General features: G+C 44.3%; 1 protein-coding gene across 1 annotated transcript in view; it reads left to right on the top strand.

The window, feature by feature from the left end:
• Positions 1 to 10,118, top strand: part of TECRL (trans-2,3-enoyl-CoA reductase like) — a 35,062-nt gene extending 24,944 nt beyond the window's left edge. The window contains exons 8-12 of the mRNA XM_066628874.1: positions 293 to 336; positions 2,418 to 2,475; positions 3,962 to 4,047; positions 5,126 to 5,171; positions 7,012 to 10,118. Coding sequence (XP_066484971.1) covers positions 293 to 336; positions 2,418 to 2,475; positions 3,962 to 4,047; positions 5,126 to 5,171; positions 7,012 to 7,139 — 362 coding nt within the window. The 3' untranslated portion in view covers positions 7,140 to 10,118. The remainder of the gene's footprint in view (positions 1 to 292; positions 337 to 2,417; positions 2,476 to 3,961; positions 4,048 to 5,125; positions 5,172 to 7,011) is intronic.
• Positions 10,119 to 19,068: the final 8,950 nt, after the last annotated feature.

The raw sequence follows: 19,068 nt of genomic DNA, 5'->3' as shown, positions 1-19,068 counted from the left end.
CACATTCCTGAGAGTGAGCCCTGTTGAACATAATAGGACTTACTTCTGAGTAGACATGCCTAGGATTGTACCCTATGAGAGTCAAGACCATGAAACGTCTAAGAATGGGGCTTCCATACTAGAGATGGAATGTCTAGAGACATTCTAGAGATGTCTAAGAAACATTCTAGAGATGTCTAAGAATGGGGCTTCCAAAGACAATAAGGCCTGTGTATCATATAATCCAGAGAAAGACTCAAGCAGACTTCAGATTAAGCATACATCTAATATATTATTTCATTCTGTTTTCTAGCATTTGGGAACAAGCAAATCAGTTTTTCAGCACTTGTGTTTCTGGTATGTATGGGCACAGGTGGGTGGGAAAGAGGAGTAATAATGTTATTATGCAAAACTAAATATATTACTAACTATATAAAATATATAAACTAAATATTATTTATATATTATTATTTATATACCACTTTTCATCAGAAAAGTTGATAAAAGGACCTCCAGATATACACCCTGTGGAATCAATGTTGGTGAAAAGGGAGACTAAAAGTGAGGTCCACCAATTCACATGTTTTTTAATCAACTTGAGAGGGATATTGTCAATGCCAGGAGCTTTGCCTTTTTTAAGTTGGGTAATCAGTGAAATTGAAACTTCATCTGTTGAAACTGGAGACCATTGAGGTAAGTCATCTAACTTTTGCAAGGGGACCTTTGCAAGATGAATCAGCATATAGCTTGTGAAAAGTTCAGTTCAGTTCAGTTTTATTACGGTCACCGACCAGCATAAAAATAACAATACCTTCATAGTATACAACTGAAACTGTGGAAAGAAAGTTCACAAGTACTGGCTGATATAAGGGAGTCTAAAGGAGAGGTATCTTTAAAAGAATGATTAGATAGTTTCCAGAATGAGCTGAATTTTTGACTAAGTTGCTCCCATATTGCCAATACATCTGCCTTCCTCTTCCTAATCACTATTTTCTTATATGATTTTTTAAGTGCTAAAATATGTTGGCGAAAAATGGAGTGTCAAAGCCAGGGAAACTTTGATATGCCTGATAGGCAGAGATAAGCACCCACTTAGTTTTAAGACATTCCTCATCGAACCACCTTTTTGAGTGCCTTTGCACTTGATTAACTTGTGAACTAGACTCTGGCACCAATAAAAATTTCAATGACTGGGTAATTTGCTCATAAGGTGACAAGAAATTGTTTCCCCCAGAATTATTCATGATGACATTTTGGCATGCTACCATACTTTTGTCCACCAGAAAAGCCTTTGCCTTTTGTTCGAGCCGGGAGGTCAACTTAACACGACATCCATCCCATTTCGAAGGCTTAATAGATGTTTTAGACCTTTCAGGTGAATTGATTGGTATGGCCCCGCCACAGAAGAAGGGGTAGATGGTCACTATCTAAGTCAGGGAATACCTACAGGCTTTCAACCCAGGGAAGTAAATTATTGCAGACCAAGATATAATCAACAGTACTACACCTTGCTCCTGTCATAAAAGTGAACTCCCCTGGGTGATCCCCTAATGAGGTCCCATTCAGAATATAGAGGTCTTTTGGCCATAGTTGGCAGTCGAGAGCCAGTGTAATTTGCTGTGCTATCCTTAGAGATGTGGAAAATGAATTTAATATATTTGCCATCCTTGTCCACCATGTGTTCTTTCAAGGAATATCCATTTGAACCTACAGGCATTGAAATCTTCCCCCAAAAGAACCCCCCCCCCAAAAAAAATTCTGCTTTTATTAAGGAGTTAAACAAATATTAAAAGGGCCTTATTGCCCTTGGAGCTCCACACTAAGTGTCTGTATCAGCTGCCTTCCCAGCCAAAAGTCTTCCAAGTCAGATAACTACAAATTTCAGCCAATTCTCTATAAGAAAAATGGTGAAAACCCTTTTTGTATCTTCTGCTTGAAGGACCATAACTCCATCCCTAGACTCCTAATTAGGCCTGCACAAATTGTGATCCACGAAACCAAATACAACCCTTCAACCATGGATGGCAGCTTCCTGAATAAGTCTGCCTAATATGAGAGTGTTCGCGCATTCGTGAAAAGCATCTAGTAGGCCATGATATATGATTGGTGTTTGTATGGTGGATCATAGCTTGTGTAAGCTTGGTTTCAAATACTGAATCCAAAAATACTCAATGCCATTGAAATAGAGGGAATATAACCTCAGATTAAATATTCTGAAAAGCAGATGTATGTGCACAGTATCTTTTCCTTCCTCAAGATTGATCTTTGCTCAATTTTAAATATCTTTGCAGGCTTGCCTCTCCTTGCAAACATGTTTGAACTACATATTCACTGATTTCTCTTGGTTTTAACTTTCTACACTGGGATCAGGCAGCCAGATGTGCGGTTGCACAATTCCATCCTGCAAATCTAAGATGAATATTTGAAATGTTTTGCAGATTTGTGAAGCTGGAAATCATTTCATCAATGTAGCCTTAGTCCATCAGTATCAATCAGGTTTGTGGCTTTTATTTTTCAATTTGCTTACTTATGATTTAAAAAAATCAACATTCTGTCTAGTAGGGATGGAACCTTCTGAGTGATGCAAAAATGCCTCCTTGCTATGACTAATTTAACTCTTCAGGAAGTGATTCGTGTGCCACAAATTACCTGCACATAAAAATGCAAATAAGGGCAATCCTTGGTCCAAACACCCTCAGTGGGTCCCCTTAATTTGGCAGGGAGAGTACACATGCTTTGAAGGCTCTCACACAGCCTCTGATTTTCTTCAGTACCTTCATGTAAAGTGAAAATAATGGCACTCCTGGGGAGATCTTTGAGCCCCAGAAAATGTCAAACCACACCATTCTCTGGAGCCATACCTGGATATGGAAATACTCTTATAGAAGAACTTCCAAAGTAAAGGTGGACAGAACAACTGTGTTCTCCCTTACAAAATTTTTGACAAACTGAAAAATAAAATAATTCTATCCTGGTCAAATTCTGGCCTGGATTGCTGATGCAGGATGGATCTTGCAATGCAGCACATGCTTCCACATGGAGCCCAGAACATCCTGCAGACAGGGTCATTTCCAGGTCAGGTTATGCCTAATCATGCAAGCACAGAAGACACAGCAATCTCTAAAAGAATTTGAATGCTCCAGTCAGGCCCAAACCAGCCCATAGTTTCTTCCATAGAATTCTAGTAACTCATAATTCATAACTCATAATTCATAATACTGTGAAAATGAGGGCGTATTCCAAAAGGTGACCTGTGTCAACACGTCCCTTGCGCCAGCCCATTGTTGTCGTGAAAGTGCTGTAAAGCATTTCGTGCTGACTTAAGAGGCTGGCGCATAGCAGGCGCTGGCCTCCGGAGGCTGAATTGCACCTTGCTGCACCTGATGGTAATTGTGGCCACTGCAGTGGATAGGTAAGTATGTGCTGGCCTTTCCAGGTCAGTGCTGGGGTCTGGGGGGGGGGGCATGGGGAGGACAGGAGGGAGACATTTTGGGGCAGGTGGCTGGGAAGTGGGGCCAGGACCCAGCAATTATGCCGGATTCTGACCTCATTCCTGGGCAATCCAGGCCAGCTCCGGGCTAGTCAGATCTTCGACACCTCTTTAGGTGGCACAGATCCAAGTAGATGCATTGGAGCTGCAGCGGCTCTCCCCCAGGTAAGAGGAAATGATTCCCCTTGCCCCAGGCTGAGCTGCTTACAAACCAAAACTTGCACTGTGAGGAGTATTCTTCGTTAGTCTCTTCATAGGATGAGTTCCCATGGATCCTCCCTACTAATAAACCATGATAATTAACCATGAGTTTAAAACTGTTTAACATTTGCAGTGTGGCTACTATCTGTGAACACAAGTATTCTTAGAACAGTTCCTTCTTCTTCCCTCCCCATTGGCATGGTAATAGAAATGCATGGGGTAGATTAAAATCTCTGCTAATTCCTGCACCTGTTAGAATGGAAGTTTTAACGCTTTTTTCTTTTCTCAAAGGAAATAAAACCTCTGTTCCAAGTGCATCAATCAATCCTTTCACATGGCTGTTTACATTTGTTTCCTGTCCAAACTATACATATGAGGTATAGTACTTTCCTTTTCACCCTTATTTCTGTCTCTAGGCCAGCAAACTGCAAGTGATGCTAAGGTGCTTAATTCTTGGAAGGCATTTTTGCAAGACCTAAAGTCTTTAAGGGCGCAATCCTAACCCCTTCTGTCAGTGCTTTCCAGCACTGGCATAGCGGTGCCAATGGGACATGTGCTACATCCTGCAGTTGGGTGTCACTCACGGAGGCCTCCTCAAAGTAAGGGAATATTTGTTCCCTTACCTCAGAGCTGTGTTGCCCTTATGTCAGTGCTGGAAAGCACTGACATAAGGGGTTAGGATTGCACCCTTAAGCAGTAATTTTGGCATGACCTTAATTCACACAAATAGCTCTTGGAATGAACTTGGCTTTGATCTAGGAGCTCATTTGTGTCTTTCAGAGGGCCTGTCTTTGTTGTGTTCACTTTTAAAATGAGTTTATTTTACAAACTCCTTTTAGCTCAGTGACTGTACATGTTTTGACTGCGTGATCTGAAAAAAACTGGAAAACAGAGTCACAATAGTTTCATGAGATCCTGACTGAAACGATCAGACCGTTCTTTCACATATCAGGTTCTTCAGCTTCCTGGGGCTTTCCCTTGAATGTTAAGTTTTATGAGGCCCTACATCAGCTCTCATTTTCCTGAGAATTTCAATTGACCACTTGGAGACCTTTTTGTTTACTCTCTTGCCCATGCATTGCTGCCAGAAATATTGCCTTTGTATGTAGAATGGCAGGGCTGACATTGCTGGGAAACCCTGGAGTCCATTCCTCCTATGCATGTACACTCAGAAGTAAGTCCCAATGTATTCAATAGGGTTTACTCCCAAGTTAGTGGGAATAAACCCACTTACCACTCCAGGTATGCACACTTACTTGAGAGTGAGCCCCATTGAATTTAATAGGGCATACTTTTAGTAGACATGCATAGGATAGTGCTGTTGGAGCACTAGTTTTCTTGAGTCCAGTTGTCAGTAGGAGCTGATCAAGCTAGATGTGCCATTGGTGCCATGATGAGAACAGTTCTTTATAGCTCAGTGTAGTACATGTTGTTTTTTTTCCCCTCTTGGAACAGATTGGCTCCTGGATAAGCTTTACAGTGATGACACAAACTCTGCCAGGTAAGAGCCAACAATTAAATAAGTGGCAACCCAATCCTATGGGCAGGATACATTGGTGGGTCTTGCGATCAGCCATCCCATAGGTCGCTGGCATGGCAGCAGCTCTGTAGAGCTACCACCATCACGAAGACTGGGAGGCTGTATGCAGATGATAGCAGACTGCAGGACTTCTGCCACACCAGGTAAATTGGTGGTGGGGGGGTCATTTCGGGGAGCCAGTCAGGGGCAGGTAAGGGTGGGTTGGATTTCGGTGGCAGTGGTGTCCATGAGATCCAGCCTCCAGACTGGGCCTGATGGACCTACTGGATTTACACCAGCGAAAGATCTGGTATAGATCTGAGTAGGCCTATGGGGACCTGGGAGTAGCAGAGGAGTTAAGTAAAAAGTGTCTCATTTCTCTCCCCACAAGCTGGTTGGGCTCCAGCTGGTCCCAGAAGGTATTTTGGCACTGCTGCACCTAGCAGACTCGCCAAGGATAGGGTTGGGCAGTTAAGTGACATATTATTACAGGTGGAAACACTGTGAATAAAGTTAGTTTTCCCAACCTCTGAGAAAAATAAGGAATGTAGTCAGTATAGTTTAGGATTAATTTCTGCCTTTCTGTAAAAGCAATAAACATAGTAATTTCAAATATTAGTGCTGCCAACTAATAAAGCATTTTTAAGGCTAAGCTGAAGTTCTTGATTGAACCTTGAGCTGGAATTTGGGGGATTGGTGAAGCAAAGGGGAGGACCACTGTGGCTCACCTTTTTTCCCACTGCCACCAATGTTTTTGTAGTAATTGCAGTCCTTTTGGTGATCACCATTTGATTTCCCACAAGTCCCTTGGTAACCACACTACATGATGAATTAGCATGATTCAACTTCTAGTAAATGAACACAGCTGCCAGACAGTGGCCACAAGGAAAATCAGCCTCCGCCACTCCCTTTTTGCAAATGGGGTGGCTTCATTGTGGCATCAGGAACAGCTATAAAACTGCTCTCTATCCATGCACCTGCTGCTGGTTCTGCACTTTCCTTCTGCCCAGCTCCTGTGTGCTAGTCTGTTTCCTTGGCTGGCCAATTTCACTGCTGCTCTAGCAAACTTTGCTTTGGACATGTTCTTGCCTTGTCGGCCAGCAGTCCAGTCTTGGAATTCTAGCTATACTTTTGTAAATGGTGAGAATGGAACAAGGGTTGAGTTTTGGTCCGTCCCCCCGTCCCCCCCGACTTTTTTGTGGAGATAAAAACACCGTTTGCATTTTACTCAAATCCAGTGAAGGTAATAAAAACACACTTCTTCTCACTTTGGAATTCATCAGATGTGAGTGGAGTTTCACATCAGATGTGAAAGCCACTTGGACTCCCAGTGACTTCTTCAGGGCTACTTAAGAGCTATCTTGCTTGGCGACAAAGAGAAAGAAGACAGAATGACCTGCTGTCATTCTGAGAAATTGAATGAATAAAGCAGCATGAAAAGAGCAGAGAAAAGCATATACGTTACTCTGTGACAACTGTGAAAGGCTGTTGCTATACACGTTCTTGGAAGTCCAGTTCAAAACTATATTTATTTTTAGTGTCTGTACTGTATATTGGCCTGGACATTTTTCATAGCAGAGAGGCCATTCATAAATACAATATGTAAATAAATGCTTGAAGGTCTGGAGCTCCCTGGAAGGTATCAGATCTTCAGAAATGCATACATGTCCTCCAGAAACTGGAGTTTCCATTGTGAGGCTAAACTCTGCCCCATTTCCAAACGAAATATGCTGTTTGCTCTGCTTCATACTGTCTTCCCTGATGGCAGTCAATTGTTATTTTGGCCACCAATGACCAGCAACTTTTTTTCCCTTTTCTCCAGTTGGTGTTTTTGCATTTCTAATGACAATCCAGATGGCACAGTGGGCCCGAAAGAAGCACCAACAGTACCTGAAGAGGAGTACTACATATTGGTGGAGAAGAGCAGCTATGATTCCATTTATTCTGTAAATACAAACTGAAACGGCCTCTGACTATCCTGCATGAAAACTGGGAAATTAACGAATGGCCCAATCCTGTCCAGGACTGGCCTGCTAGATGCAGTGGTGCCAAAACACCCTCTGCTGGTGTGGAGCAGCCATACATACCATACATACCAGCTGGGGCCCAGGCAGCAGCAGAGACATAAGTAAAGAAACATTTGACTTACTCAATCCACTCCAGCTATTTTGCTGGCATAAATCTGGTAAATCCAAGGGGGGTTGGCTCTTGCGGATTCCACTGCCGCCAAGATCCACCCCTCACCCACCCCCAGCCTGCGGTAATCCATGGCACAATCCTCCTCCAAATTGCCCCCTTTTCTGACATACCTGCTCCGGCAGAGGTTTGGTGGCCACTGTTGCTGGCCTAGGTGTCCTGGCTTCACTTTGTTGGCATAGTGAGCAGCCTGCTGTTGGAGTGGCTTTTGTGCAATGGTGAACCGGGCCTTAGCTGACAGGTTGCAAGATGTCAGTGTGAGGCCTTGATAGGATTGGGCCGTTAGTGAATTAATTCACTTCATTTAATTATCCAAGTATAGAAGAATATAGCAGATCATTGCTTTCTAAACTATGTTAAAACAAAACCAAAATTTAGGCTTAAAAACAGATAGCTTACCAAAGAGCTATTCAGGTAAGCCCAGGTGCTATAACTCAGTGGGAGAGCATGTACTTTATATATAGAAGTTCACATTGTTCCTTGTTAAAAAGAGTTCTGAACAACAGGTCTGGAAAATTCCCTCTTCTGCCTGGGACTTTGGAGACCCCTGCTCAGCAGAGTGAACAATACTGTGCTGGGCAGAATGATCCTCTGACTCAGCATAAGGCAGCTCTGTATGCTTAAGAGCTTGTTTGGTTCTAGGGTTGTTTTTTTTCTGTTTCTTGAAACATTAGATGCCCCCACGTCATACAATTAACGGTGCAATCTTAACTGGCTGCTGAGCCAGTGTGGCTGTCCCTGCACTGGCTTAAGAGTGTCGTAAATGTGCTATAATGCATGTTTGCATGTATGCAAGAGCCGCTGTTGCAGAGGTCCACCCTGGCTCAGCAGTGCCAGATCCAGATCCTGTGCCAGCCAGCACAGATAGGTTTGCACTGGGCAGTGCAGGGGATGGGAGAGGGTGGCGGGAAGGCATTTTGCAGGCAGAGAAGGGCATTTCTGGGTGGACTAAGACAGAACAGGGAGAGGATCAGGCCGAGGGGGGGGATTGGCAGCAACGGTAGATGTTGCATCCTTACCTCCATCCCCAGACTGAGCCCTATATGCAGTGGCGTCACTAGGGTTCGTGTCATCCGGTGCAGGATGCCAGCGCGTCACCCCCCATGCAGTGGACAGGGCAACACCCCAGATGGTGGGTGTGGTGACGTACCATCACTCTGCCCCCCACTGGTTTTTTGGATGTACCTTTTGATAGAACAAAGATAGAACACATTCTGCATGAAATTACACATTGATTAATATATAGCATGATGGTATTATTCTTCCAAACTGTGATTTTAGTGATTTTGGTCACTAGTGGTATCACCCTTCCCCCAGGGTCGCAACTTACTAACAATTTATTGCAGCTGTTCTCAAACCTTTAGCACTGGGACCCACTTTTTAGAATGACAATCTGTCCAAGACCCACCAGAAGTGATGTCATGGTGGAGTGATATCATCGGGCAAATTGAAATAAATAAGTATAAATAAATAATTAAATAAGTAAAACACATAATTAAATAAGGGGAAGCCAGCCCTGTTCCACCAAGTGAATTTCCTCTGTAGCCTGCCTGCAATAACACCCCCTCCAAAACCAGTAAGGTTTTCAGCCCTACCCAGTGCCCTGTTCAATTGAAGAACTTCTGTTTAAACCAGATCACTGTCAGGATCCACCTGGCTTTTCAAGTCTCTAAAAGGTTTGCCTTATCAGCTGAAGCCTTTGTTTTGATCCTTTTTAGTGTGGGGGAAGGCTGCCTTCTGGAGCACTTGTTTAGCTCCAGATGCATAGGATCAGGACCATTCTGGTAACCTTGCACTCTCCTTCACCTGATGTTCCGTACCAGCCAAGGCACATTTGCTTACTCACGAGTAAACTCGATCGTGAGGCTTAGTTTCGCTTTCCATAGGGCTCAATACATCCATCTGCTTGGAGGAAGGGACTTCCTTCTCAGGTGTTTTTGGGGGCTGCATTCATTGGATCAGGAGCTTTCTGGTGCTGTTGGATTCCTCTCAGCCTGCCCTTTCCAACGGATTAAGACACATTCGCCTACTCGTTAGTAAACGTGTGATACAGCTCACTTTCACTTTCCATAGGGATCCATGCATTTTTTGTTCTCCGGTTATTTGGCCATAACTTGATAGAAAGGAAATATTTCACTCTGGTTATTTGCATTGCATTCCGTTCAAAATTCCACATCCAACGGTATATAATATGATGGGATTACTCCTAAGCACCGTGATTTTAGCGTGTCACCCCCAGTGCACGTCACCCCCCTGTGCGTGTCACCCAGTGCGGCCTGCACCACCTAGCGATGCCACTGCCTATATGGGCTTACCAGATTTGCACCAGCTATGTAGCTGGTGCGGATCCAAAAAGACTATAGGGACGGCTAGAGCTTTATTCAGGGTAAGGTGAAATTTATTCCCTTACACGGAGATCTCCAGCCATGTCCTAAGCTGCATAGGTCTGGCTGGGCCAATGCAGTTTAGGATTGTGTTGCCTGTGTTTTTGAAACTCTCCTAAGGTAAAGTTGCAGTCCTGTGTATATTAACCTGACAAAAAGCTCACCTGAGCTTGAAGGAGTTTACTTCTGAGTAAACATGAAGTGGTAAGACTGCAGGCAAAGATTAAGAAGTGAACTTCAGAACTGGAAATACAAAATACATGATTGTTCCCATACAATTATTGTGTTTGCTGTCCACCAGAACTGACAAGCTAATATTGTTTACAATAATAAAATACCTATTAAAGGATCTTGCTTGAATGGATTATGGATTTTAAAAATTATTTTATTTTATTGGATATGGAATAAATTGTCTATCTGATTGGGTAACCTTTGAATTAATGAGAAGACACAGAAGCCATTGCCTGAATTACTAATTAGGATTGATCATTCAATCTAATGTTATAGATTTGGAAGGAAATGTAGAAAGCCTACAGATTGATTAGTAAACATTATAAGACTCCAGTTCTAATCAGGTTCCCAGCAGTGATGCAGCTGCAGTGCAGCCCCAAACAAAAGGCACAAATGTTCCCTTGCCTTGAGGAAACTTCCATGACTGACCCACCACCACTGCAGGATGCAGCGTGCACTCCATTGGCACAGTTGTATCAGCTCTGGAAAGTTGGTTTTGATTAGGCTGGCGCAAGTCACTTTTGCATCAAGAGTCAGGGAGGCCAGTGCAAGGAGTTGTGCTGGTCTCCCTGTGCCGAATCCAGGCCTAGCAAGGTAAGATTGTGATGGCTGAGCTTGGCCAACGCAGGGGTCCGGGGGGTGTGGAGAGAGAGGAGGAAAGAGGGGGGCAGGGGGAGGGTGGGCAGTGGGCATTCCCTGGGGTGGGTGCGGGAGGTGGGACCAGGACCTGGCAGTTATGCTGGATCCTAGCCCTGTTCCCTGGACAGCGTGGAGTGGCTTCAGGCGCTCCACTCTGCTTGGATCTGCGTCACCTCCTGAGGTGGTGCAGATCAGAGTAGACCCACTGGAGCCACTTTGGCTTTCCCTGAGGTAAGGGGAAAGTTTTCTCTTGCCTCGGGCTGAGCCACATTGGGCCCCAAACTTGTGCTGGATGCAGCACAGGTCTGCTGACCTGCCTTCTCCAGTGCAAGTTAGAATTGGGCTGTAAGTCTTTTATTATCAGATTGAGAGTTGATTTAACATTGAATTATTGGGTCGGTAATTTTGAACCTATTGTCTGTTTTCTTATAATACATATTCTTCAAGTTGTACAGAAGTTTTACTTAAACCCTACTTTTGGAAAATGTCAAACTTTACACATTCTTACAGCCCAATAGTATCTAAATCCCTGCATGGTAAAGTAGAGGCACAGCTTGAATCTTGCTGTATCCTGCAAGGGATTTTATGCTGCTGGAGGTCTCCTCTGGGTAAGAGGACATTTGTTCCCTGGCCTCAGGTAAGCCCCAGCATCCTCTAACAACTTGGACCAATACCAGCCCAATCACTAGTTCAAGTCTGCACTGACCTGGGAAGGTGGATCAGGCGCGGGAAGAGGGTTAGTATTCAGCACCACCACTACAGATCTCACCCCCTCTTAGGCTTGATCCACCCTCCTGTCCACCCCCATCTCACCACATCTTACAGTAACAAATTCCACACATTACATTCTGTAAAAAAGTACTTGTTATCTGTCCTGAATCTATTGTCAAGCAGTTTCATTGAGTGATCCTGGCAGAGGCCACACATGTCTGCCTGCGGCCTCTGCCAACCTCAGAATGTCTGTCAGCATTGAAAAAAACACAACTTCTGGTTTTTCATGAAAATCAGAAGTGACATTTTTAAAAACTCAGAAGTCACATTTTTTTCAGTGCTTGCAGTCATGCTGAACCCAGCAGAGGCATGTGCAGCCTCTGCTGGGCTCAGAAGACCCTTTTGAAGGCAAGAGGATGTAGTTCCCCTTGCCTCTGAATGGTGTGTGTATGTAGGGGGGGTGCATGCAACGACCCCCATGGACCCAATCCATGGTTAAGTGAAACCATGGTTATTGGATCCATGGATATGTGGGCCCCAGGATCCACTTTCTCCACATCATATTTAATTTTATCAATTGCTATCATGATCCCTCTTAGCATCTTTTCTTCTAAACTAAAACAGCTCACAATGCTTTAAACTTTTTTTCTTGCATCTTTCTCCCCCTTTTGGCATCTATTTTATTTCTACAATATTGGTGGGGTGACAAGAACTGTACATAGTTTTCTAAACCCTTTAAATCAGTGAAAAGATATAAGATCTTGGGGCCCATATTGGGCCACAGCACCGGCACTGAACTCCAGCGTTGGGTGCTAGGTATCATAAGCGTGCCATAAAGCATGTTTACAGCACCGTAGGAGGAGGGAACACTGGCGCTGGGCCAGTGCTAGTTGGTACTGGGCCCAACGCCAGAAGGAAGCCACCCAAAGGTGAATGAGACTGCTGGGTGGTGGTGGGGCTTTCAGGGCAGGAGGGGTGTTCTGGGGCGGGGGAATGACAGGGCGGGGGGGGGGAGGAAGTTGTTAGAGTGTGCAAATAAGTAAGGAATTCCAGCTCTCCAGGTCATTGGTCCTCACAGTGAAGAAAAACACAGACACAGTAGTTTCCACCACCAAGTCTATTTACAAATATGTACAGCAGCAAAAAGTCCACAGCAGTCTCACAGCAATGCGGTTTAGATCAAATGGTACAGAGCAGAGTGAAGAAGAAGAAGCCCAAAGCCACACCCTCGTACTTTACATTTATCTTTATACTTTAGTTAACCAATCAAGTTTAACATTACATCATTGCATTGCATCAGCTTTTGATGACTCAGCATTACTCAGTACTTTCAGCCTGATTATAGACACCTGTTAGGATGACCTGTAGGGCACTTTATGCCCTGTTCTGTTCAGGCCTGTAAATTCTGCTTCTATATCCTGACAGAAGTGGCCCAGGAAGCGGGGTGTGTGTGTGTGACTGGCCGGATCCTATCCTTTGTGCCTGGCAAAATAGCCAGTGTAAACTTGAGAAGCCCCATTGTGGGGCCTGGGGCTTCCCCCAAGGAGACCTCTGGCAGCCTCAACAGGGCCACAGGATACAGTGGTTGCTGGGAAGTTTAGGACTGGACTGCCCATTCCTTATTCCAAAGAAAAAGGTGGAATAGAAATGTTTTAAAATAAAATAATAAAATGCAGCCTGAATGGATTTTATTGGATAAATTCTTCTGATATACTTATCCCTGGTACCAAGTAAATGGGTAACAATGAAATAAACATCACAATGTTTCCAAATCTCTCTATTTCTTATTCACACCAGGGCTTGTAACTGCAGGGCTTGTAACTGCAGGTTGTAACTCTGTCAACTCGTGATCTAGATCTGAAGTTAGATTCCAACCATTCCATGTCCTCCTTTAAACAGTTCGCACTACGACACTGCTTTCAGTTTGGTACTCCAAAACCTCCTCCATTGTGGGTTTTTTATTTTTACTGAATTAAAGAGAAAATTATGCTGAATGAAAAAGAAGAAAGACACCTAAACGTGTTGTGAATAAATAATTCCCAAACCTTAGGGCCCAATCCTATTCAACTTTCCAGCACCGATGCAGCCACAGCACAGCCCTAAGGTAAGGGAACAAACATTCCCTTACCTTGAGGAGGCCTCCGTGACTGCACCCTGACAGCAGGATGCAGAGCATGCCCTGTTGGCACAGCTGCATCCGTGCTGGACAGGATTGGGCCCTTAAACAGCAACTGAAAAAATAAAAACAAGTCTACATCACCCATTAATGTCTGAAATAACCAACAAATGTTATGATGTACTGGAAATAAAATATGTCGCTCCTACCACTTTGAGGGTTTTTGAATGGAATTTAACTATTTATGGAGCTCTGCAAAGGCTAAAAATATTTTCATTCTATTAAAATACAAAGCATTTAAAGCAGACTGTACATTTAAACCTACAATAATAGCTTGAGGGCTTTGTTAAGAATTTTTATATTGCTGAGTTTCTGCCCCTCCATCATTCAGAGAATGACGACTTGTGTGTATGAAGAAATCACCTTTCCTTTTGCCTTTCTGGGTCTTTTTTTTTTTTTGTTCTAAAGGCAATTAAACTTGGGCCCCAGTAGTCACCGGCATCCATGATAAGTCAAATTTGGGGATGCCGTATCTGCGGATCCTGGGGTCTGACTGTAATTGGAAATGGTTTCCCCACACCGTCACTCAGCAACCAATCAAATTTATAGTATTGACTCAAAGAGAGGGGAGAGGAAAGGAAAGCTCAAACAGCAGTGGGGCTATTTCCAATTACCCCTATAGCTATAGGCAGGGCTTTTTTTCTAATGGAACGCGGGGGGACGGAGTTCTGGCACCTTTTTGCAGGGGCCCCTCCCCTTCAGAGTCATTCCAGGAGGGGGGAGCAAAACAGAGGCAGAGTAGACAGGCACAGGATTGGACTCTAAGGCTGCCATCCTATCCACAGTAAGCCCCACTCACTAAAGTGGACTTCTGAGTAGACATGCATAGGATTGGGCTCTTAGGCTGCAATCCTAGGCACTTTCCTGGGAGTAAGCTCCATTGACTAGAACGAGACTTACTTCAGACTAGACATACCTAGGATTGGGCTCTTAATCCTGGCAGAGATATATATCTGCACCCATTTTCACATGCTAAGGGCAGGTGAAAAGGGTTTCTACATGTGTACAACATGCTGTTCAGCCTTGCCAGAGATCCTCCTCATCCTTCCCCCACAAGCATGCCCTCCGCCAGCCAGCGTTTGCAGCTCCTCTCCGGCAATGCACAGCAGCTGCTCAGGGCAGCAGAAAACATACAATTGCATGCCATGTGCCTTCCCAAAGACACCGAGTATTCTGATACCTGAATTAAACCATATTTAATCGCTTGTTTGCAAACGTAGCTGTTTCTATGTGCATTCTATAAGGACCCCTCTTATAAGAATTCCTTTTTTGTTCTTACTCCCACAGTTGCTTAGAGTAATTTTACTACATGGAACTCATGTAAGCCATTTTTTGGAATCCATTCACTGCTTCCTCTCCTCCTAGTGCCACACTACATACTACATGCTACAAGTGCACCTGTACAGTATTTTTCCCCATGTGTAGAAAAAGTAGCTAGGGGGAAGGGGATGTGGAGATTGACAGCCCAATCCTATGCATGTCTACTCAGAAGTAAGTTCATCTTTAGGGGGGAAGCACACAAAAAATATTTTATTTCTCCAATAAATAAATAAATAAATAAATAAATAAATAAATAAATAAATAAATAAAAGTTTAACAAGTTCTGAGTTCCTGCACCTTTTTTTCCACAAAAAAAAGCACTGGCTATAGGTGTAACAATGTAGTGGCCGTACCTATTGTTGTTACTGTTATCATGCTATTATTATTAAAACATATTTTTCCTGGTTATTAAAAACAACAAGGGATATTTGGGGCACTTGGTACACAGGCTTTACTGTCTACTAGGCCTCATTGTTCCAAACAGAATTTAAACTGGCTGCGACAACTACAAGCAGCATTTTCGAAAAGGTGTTTTGCAGCCCAATCCTATCCAGCACTGGCACAGCAGGGCTGCATGGCCCATGCTGTATGCAGCACTGGAACTGAGCAGGATGGTAAGGGAAGCCCAGGGTAAGGGAACATAATGGGGCTACTTGGATCTGTGCCAGCAAAATTGCTGGTGCAAGTCCAGGAAACTCTGTGTAGCACTTTTGGTAAGGGGGTTAGGATGGGGGTGGAGCTGACCCTGCCCCCTTCCCAGGCCTGAAACACCCCTCCCCACCCCGCTCCACTCTCCTCTGTCCCTGCACATCTCAGCACTGTACTCACCAGCACAAGCAGCTGTATAGGGCTGGATTCAGCACCAGCAGGATGGTGCAGGCCTTCCTGCTGGTGCTCCTTACTCCTAAGTCATCATAAATGTACTTTATGGAATATTACAGCTGCTGACTCAGTACTAGTAGCCCTTAGGATTGGGCCGTCAGCTAAACAATATGATAATACCAAATAAATATTACAAATTATGGAAGAGGGGTGAGGAGAAGAGACATAAATTTGGTGGGTAGAAAGAGAAGAAATTACTTGGAAATGAAAAAATAATGGGAATGAAATGAAACAGAAAATGGAAGGAAATAAATACAGTTACAGTTGAGAGAAACAACTGGGAAGGAGGACATGAACAGAAATGAATTAGAATGTAGGAATAAAGTAACCGAAAGGGGAAAAGTGGGGGAAACACACAATTGAGTGCTGAGCAGCAGGCAACCCTGACCTGAGAGCCCATAATCACACAGAATATAGTAGCACGAAAAATGCTAGTAGGCTGCAGAACAGTCATGAGTGACAGCCAGGACTCAGAGGGAGAAGATCTAGTACAGGCATCCCGGCATATCTATGGGGCATACGTTCCTGCTTCCCCTGTGGCTATTAAAATCATGGGTAAAAGTGAACCCTATGTTCAGCGTGGTGAAGTGTTGTTTCTCATGTCTCTTCATCCCCATTATTCCTTCATTTCCATGTCAGGCTGGATTTGCAACCCTTGGTGCAGGGATGGGAACTCAAGTTAAGTCACTTGAGTCAGAGTCGCAAAAACACATTTTTCTCACTGACTCGAGTCACATGTGTCCAAGACTCAGGCAAACACTTGAGTCTGTTTCCTTCTCGAGTCGAGTCGTTTCCTTCTACATGCAGGGGGTTGGACTAGATGATTTTTCAGGACCCTTCCAACTCTAGGATTCTACAATTCTATGAAAGTTCCTACTACTCTGACCTCATTGACTTTCTCCTTATTGGTTAAGATCAAGTTAAGGCTTATCCTTCCCTTTGTTCCTTCTTCCACTTTCTGGATGTTGAAGGGGCCAATCCTTCCTAACTTCCCAGCACAGATGCAGTTGTGTCAAAGGGGCTTGCACAGCTTCTTGTGACTGGCGGGGGGGGGGGATCACAGAGGCCTCTTAATTGTGCTGTCTAAGGCAGTCCCTGAGCACTTCTGCTGATTATGTCACTGTTCCACTGTGGTCACTGTTCCACTAGGAGAAGTTCCACTATGGTGCTATACCCCACCCCTTTGAACATGCCCCATATTGGTAGTGTAGCTGGACCGGCTGGTGCCCAAGGCATGTGACACAATGACACCCCCTGTGTCATCCTGTCATCCTCCTGTGCTGTCACCACCCTCCTCCATGCATGCGTGGCCCTGGCCCCGGAAACGTGCAAGGATGCACGGGAGGGCCAATTTCACGGCACTTGCCACGTACCTCAGGTAACAGTTGTCAGCCCTCCCAGCAGAGAGGGCAGAAAATGCAATGTCCCCCCTGGCCCCAGGCAATGTCCCTCCCCTGCCACTGCCCCATATACAGGAAAAAAGGAGGCTAATTTTGAATACTGGGCTGTGCTGCCCTAATAGGCTGGTTACCAATTGACCCTGCTGTACAAGACCAAGCAGGCAGCCCAATGCCTCATGCTCCGTTCCCTCAAAAGGACAAAGGCAAAGCCACCACCATCCCATATACATATATTGTTTTGTTCTGTGATTAAAGAGGCACATTCCTAGAGAGCACACTGAGCTTCAGGCCATGTGTTCCTAGTTCAAGTGCTGAAGTTCCAGATACTTTGCTTTCCAGCAGCACCCATAGACAAATAAATGTATATCCTCTCTAACTTGGTTGCTACCCAGTGACTTCCATGGAGCTCTATGATTTTATGAGAGCCAGGATGGTGTTTGGGAAGTGGACTTAGACCTGGATGATCCAGGTTTAAATCTCCCCTCAAGCCACAAAGCTTCCTGGGTGACCTTGGGCCAGTCACTTTCTCTCAGCCTCACCTACCTCACAGGGTTGTTGTGAGGACAAAAAGGAGGGGAGGAGCAGCTGTGTAAACCGCTCTGAGCTCTTTGGAGGAAGGGCAGTATAAAAATGTGAATAAATAAATAAATAACTCCCCTCTGCCATCGCTACCGTCATGTATTCCTGCACTAATTGTGTCTCTACCTTTGATTAACCTGTTCTCTGTCCCAATTTGCCTGTATTTGCCTGTTAAATATTCTCTTCTAAGCCCAGCTTTGTGACATAGACTGGACCATTGAGTTTTAAGCTTGCTCTACACATAAAATGTCTACATTTTATGACAGCTAATTTAATATATTTGCCTCTCTTTGAGGTTGAAAAGATGCATTCTGCTTATTTGTTGAAATACTTTCATTATTCATGCTATTAGTCTGCTTTATCCTCAGTCCCTTAAAGGTCAGCTGGAAATTCACAAAAGGCTTGTCAAACAACCAACCTTTGTAGATTAACAGCATATTTATGTAATAATACATTGCTCATTCTCCTGCAATTTGCCCTGAATTGCCTAATGGTGTGTCATATAAAGACTTAGGAACTGAATTATGCATGAGTGCACTCCATCCACAAACTGTTAAAAGATCTTGCTTCTCTAACCCTTTAGAAACTGTGGATTTCAAATCAGAAAGTCAAGAATACAACTGGAATATCTGGGCAAAATATCTCTCAGCCTCTTCTATATTATAGATTGAGTCTCAGTATACATGAGGGTTCCATTCCTAGAACCCCTGTAGATGCCAAAAATCTCATTAAAGGAAATCCATTTTTTTTTTAAAAATCCCTTTGCTCAGCAATTTAAAAATAGCCTTGTAATGGTAAACAGCAGGCCAACAACCAATCAATCTCTCTCCAGGTGCTTAGAAAGGTTTTACTCCTGGTCAGCCACCCTTCCCTTTGCCTGGAAGGAAAGAATGCAAAAAGGACGTGATAATCATTTTGCATTTTTTCACATGCTCAGGGGGAAGTGCTTTCACGTGCTTATTTGCCTCAGTGAAGCTGTTCTAAGTACCTGGAGAGACTGATTGATTCTCTACTTGCTGCAATAGCAAGGTTATTGTTAAAGTCTGTGTCATCCCCTAATTCAGAGGTTTTCAGACTGGGGCGTCATAATGCACCAGCCTGAGGGCCCTGGCCTCTTTCCCCTTAAGGGGCGGATGCAGCCAGGAGGCAGGGAGGAGGCAGCATCCCTAGGATCTCTCTGCTCAGGGGGCTGCAGGGGCTTGGCTGCATTTACCACAGCCTCCTGCAGCCTCCCAGAGGTGCAGGAAGCCCTGTTCGGCTGTCCGCAGGGCTCCCCAAGGCTTCCAAAGTGAAAGTGGGGCAATCGCACCCCACCTCCGCTAAACCAGAAGTGGAGCATGATCACTTTCACTTCTGATGGG

Source organism: Tiliqua scincoides, chromosome 5, assembly GCF_035046505.1.
Source record: "Tiliqua scincoides isolate rTilSci1 chromosome 5, rTilSci1.hap2, whole genome shotgun sequence".
Lineage (NCBI taxonomy): Eukaryota > Metazoa > Chordata > Lepidosauria > Squamata > Scincidae > Tiliqua > Tiliqua scincoides.
This window is presented reverse-complemented; position numbering and strand designations above follow the sequence as displayed.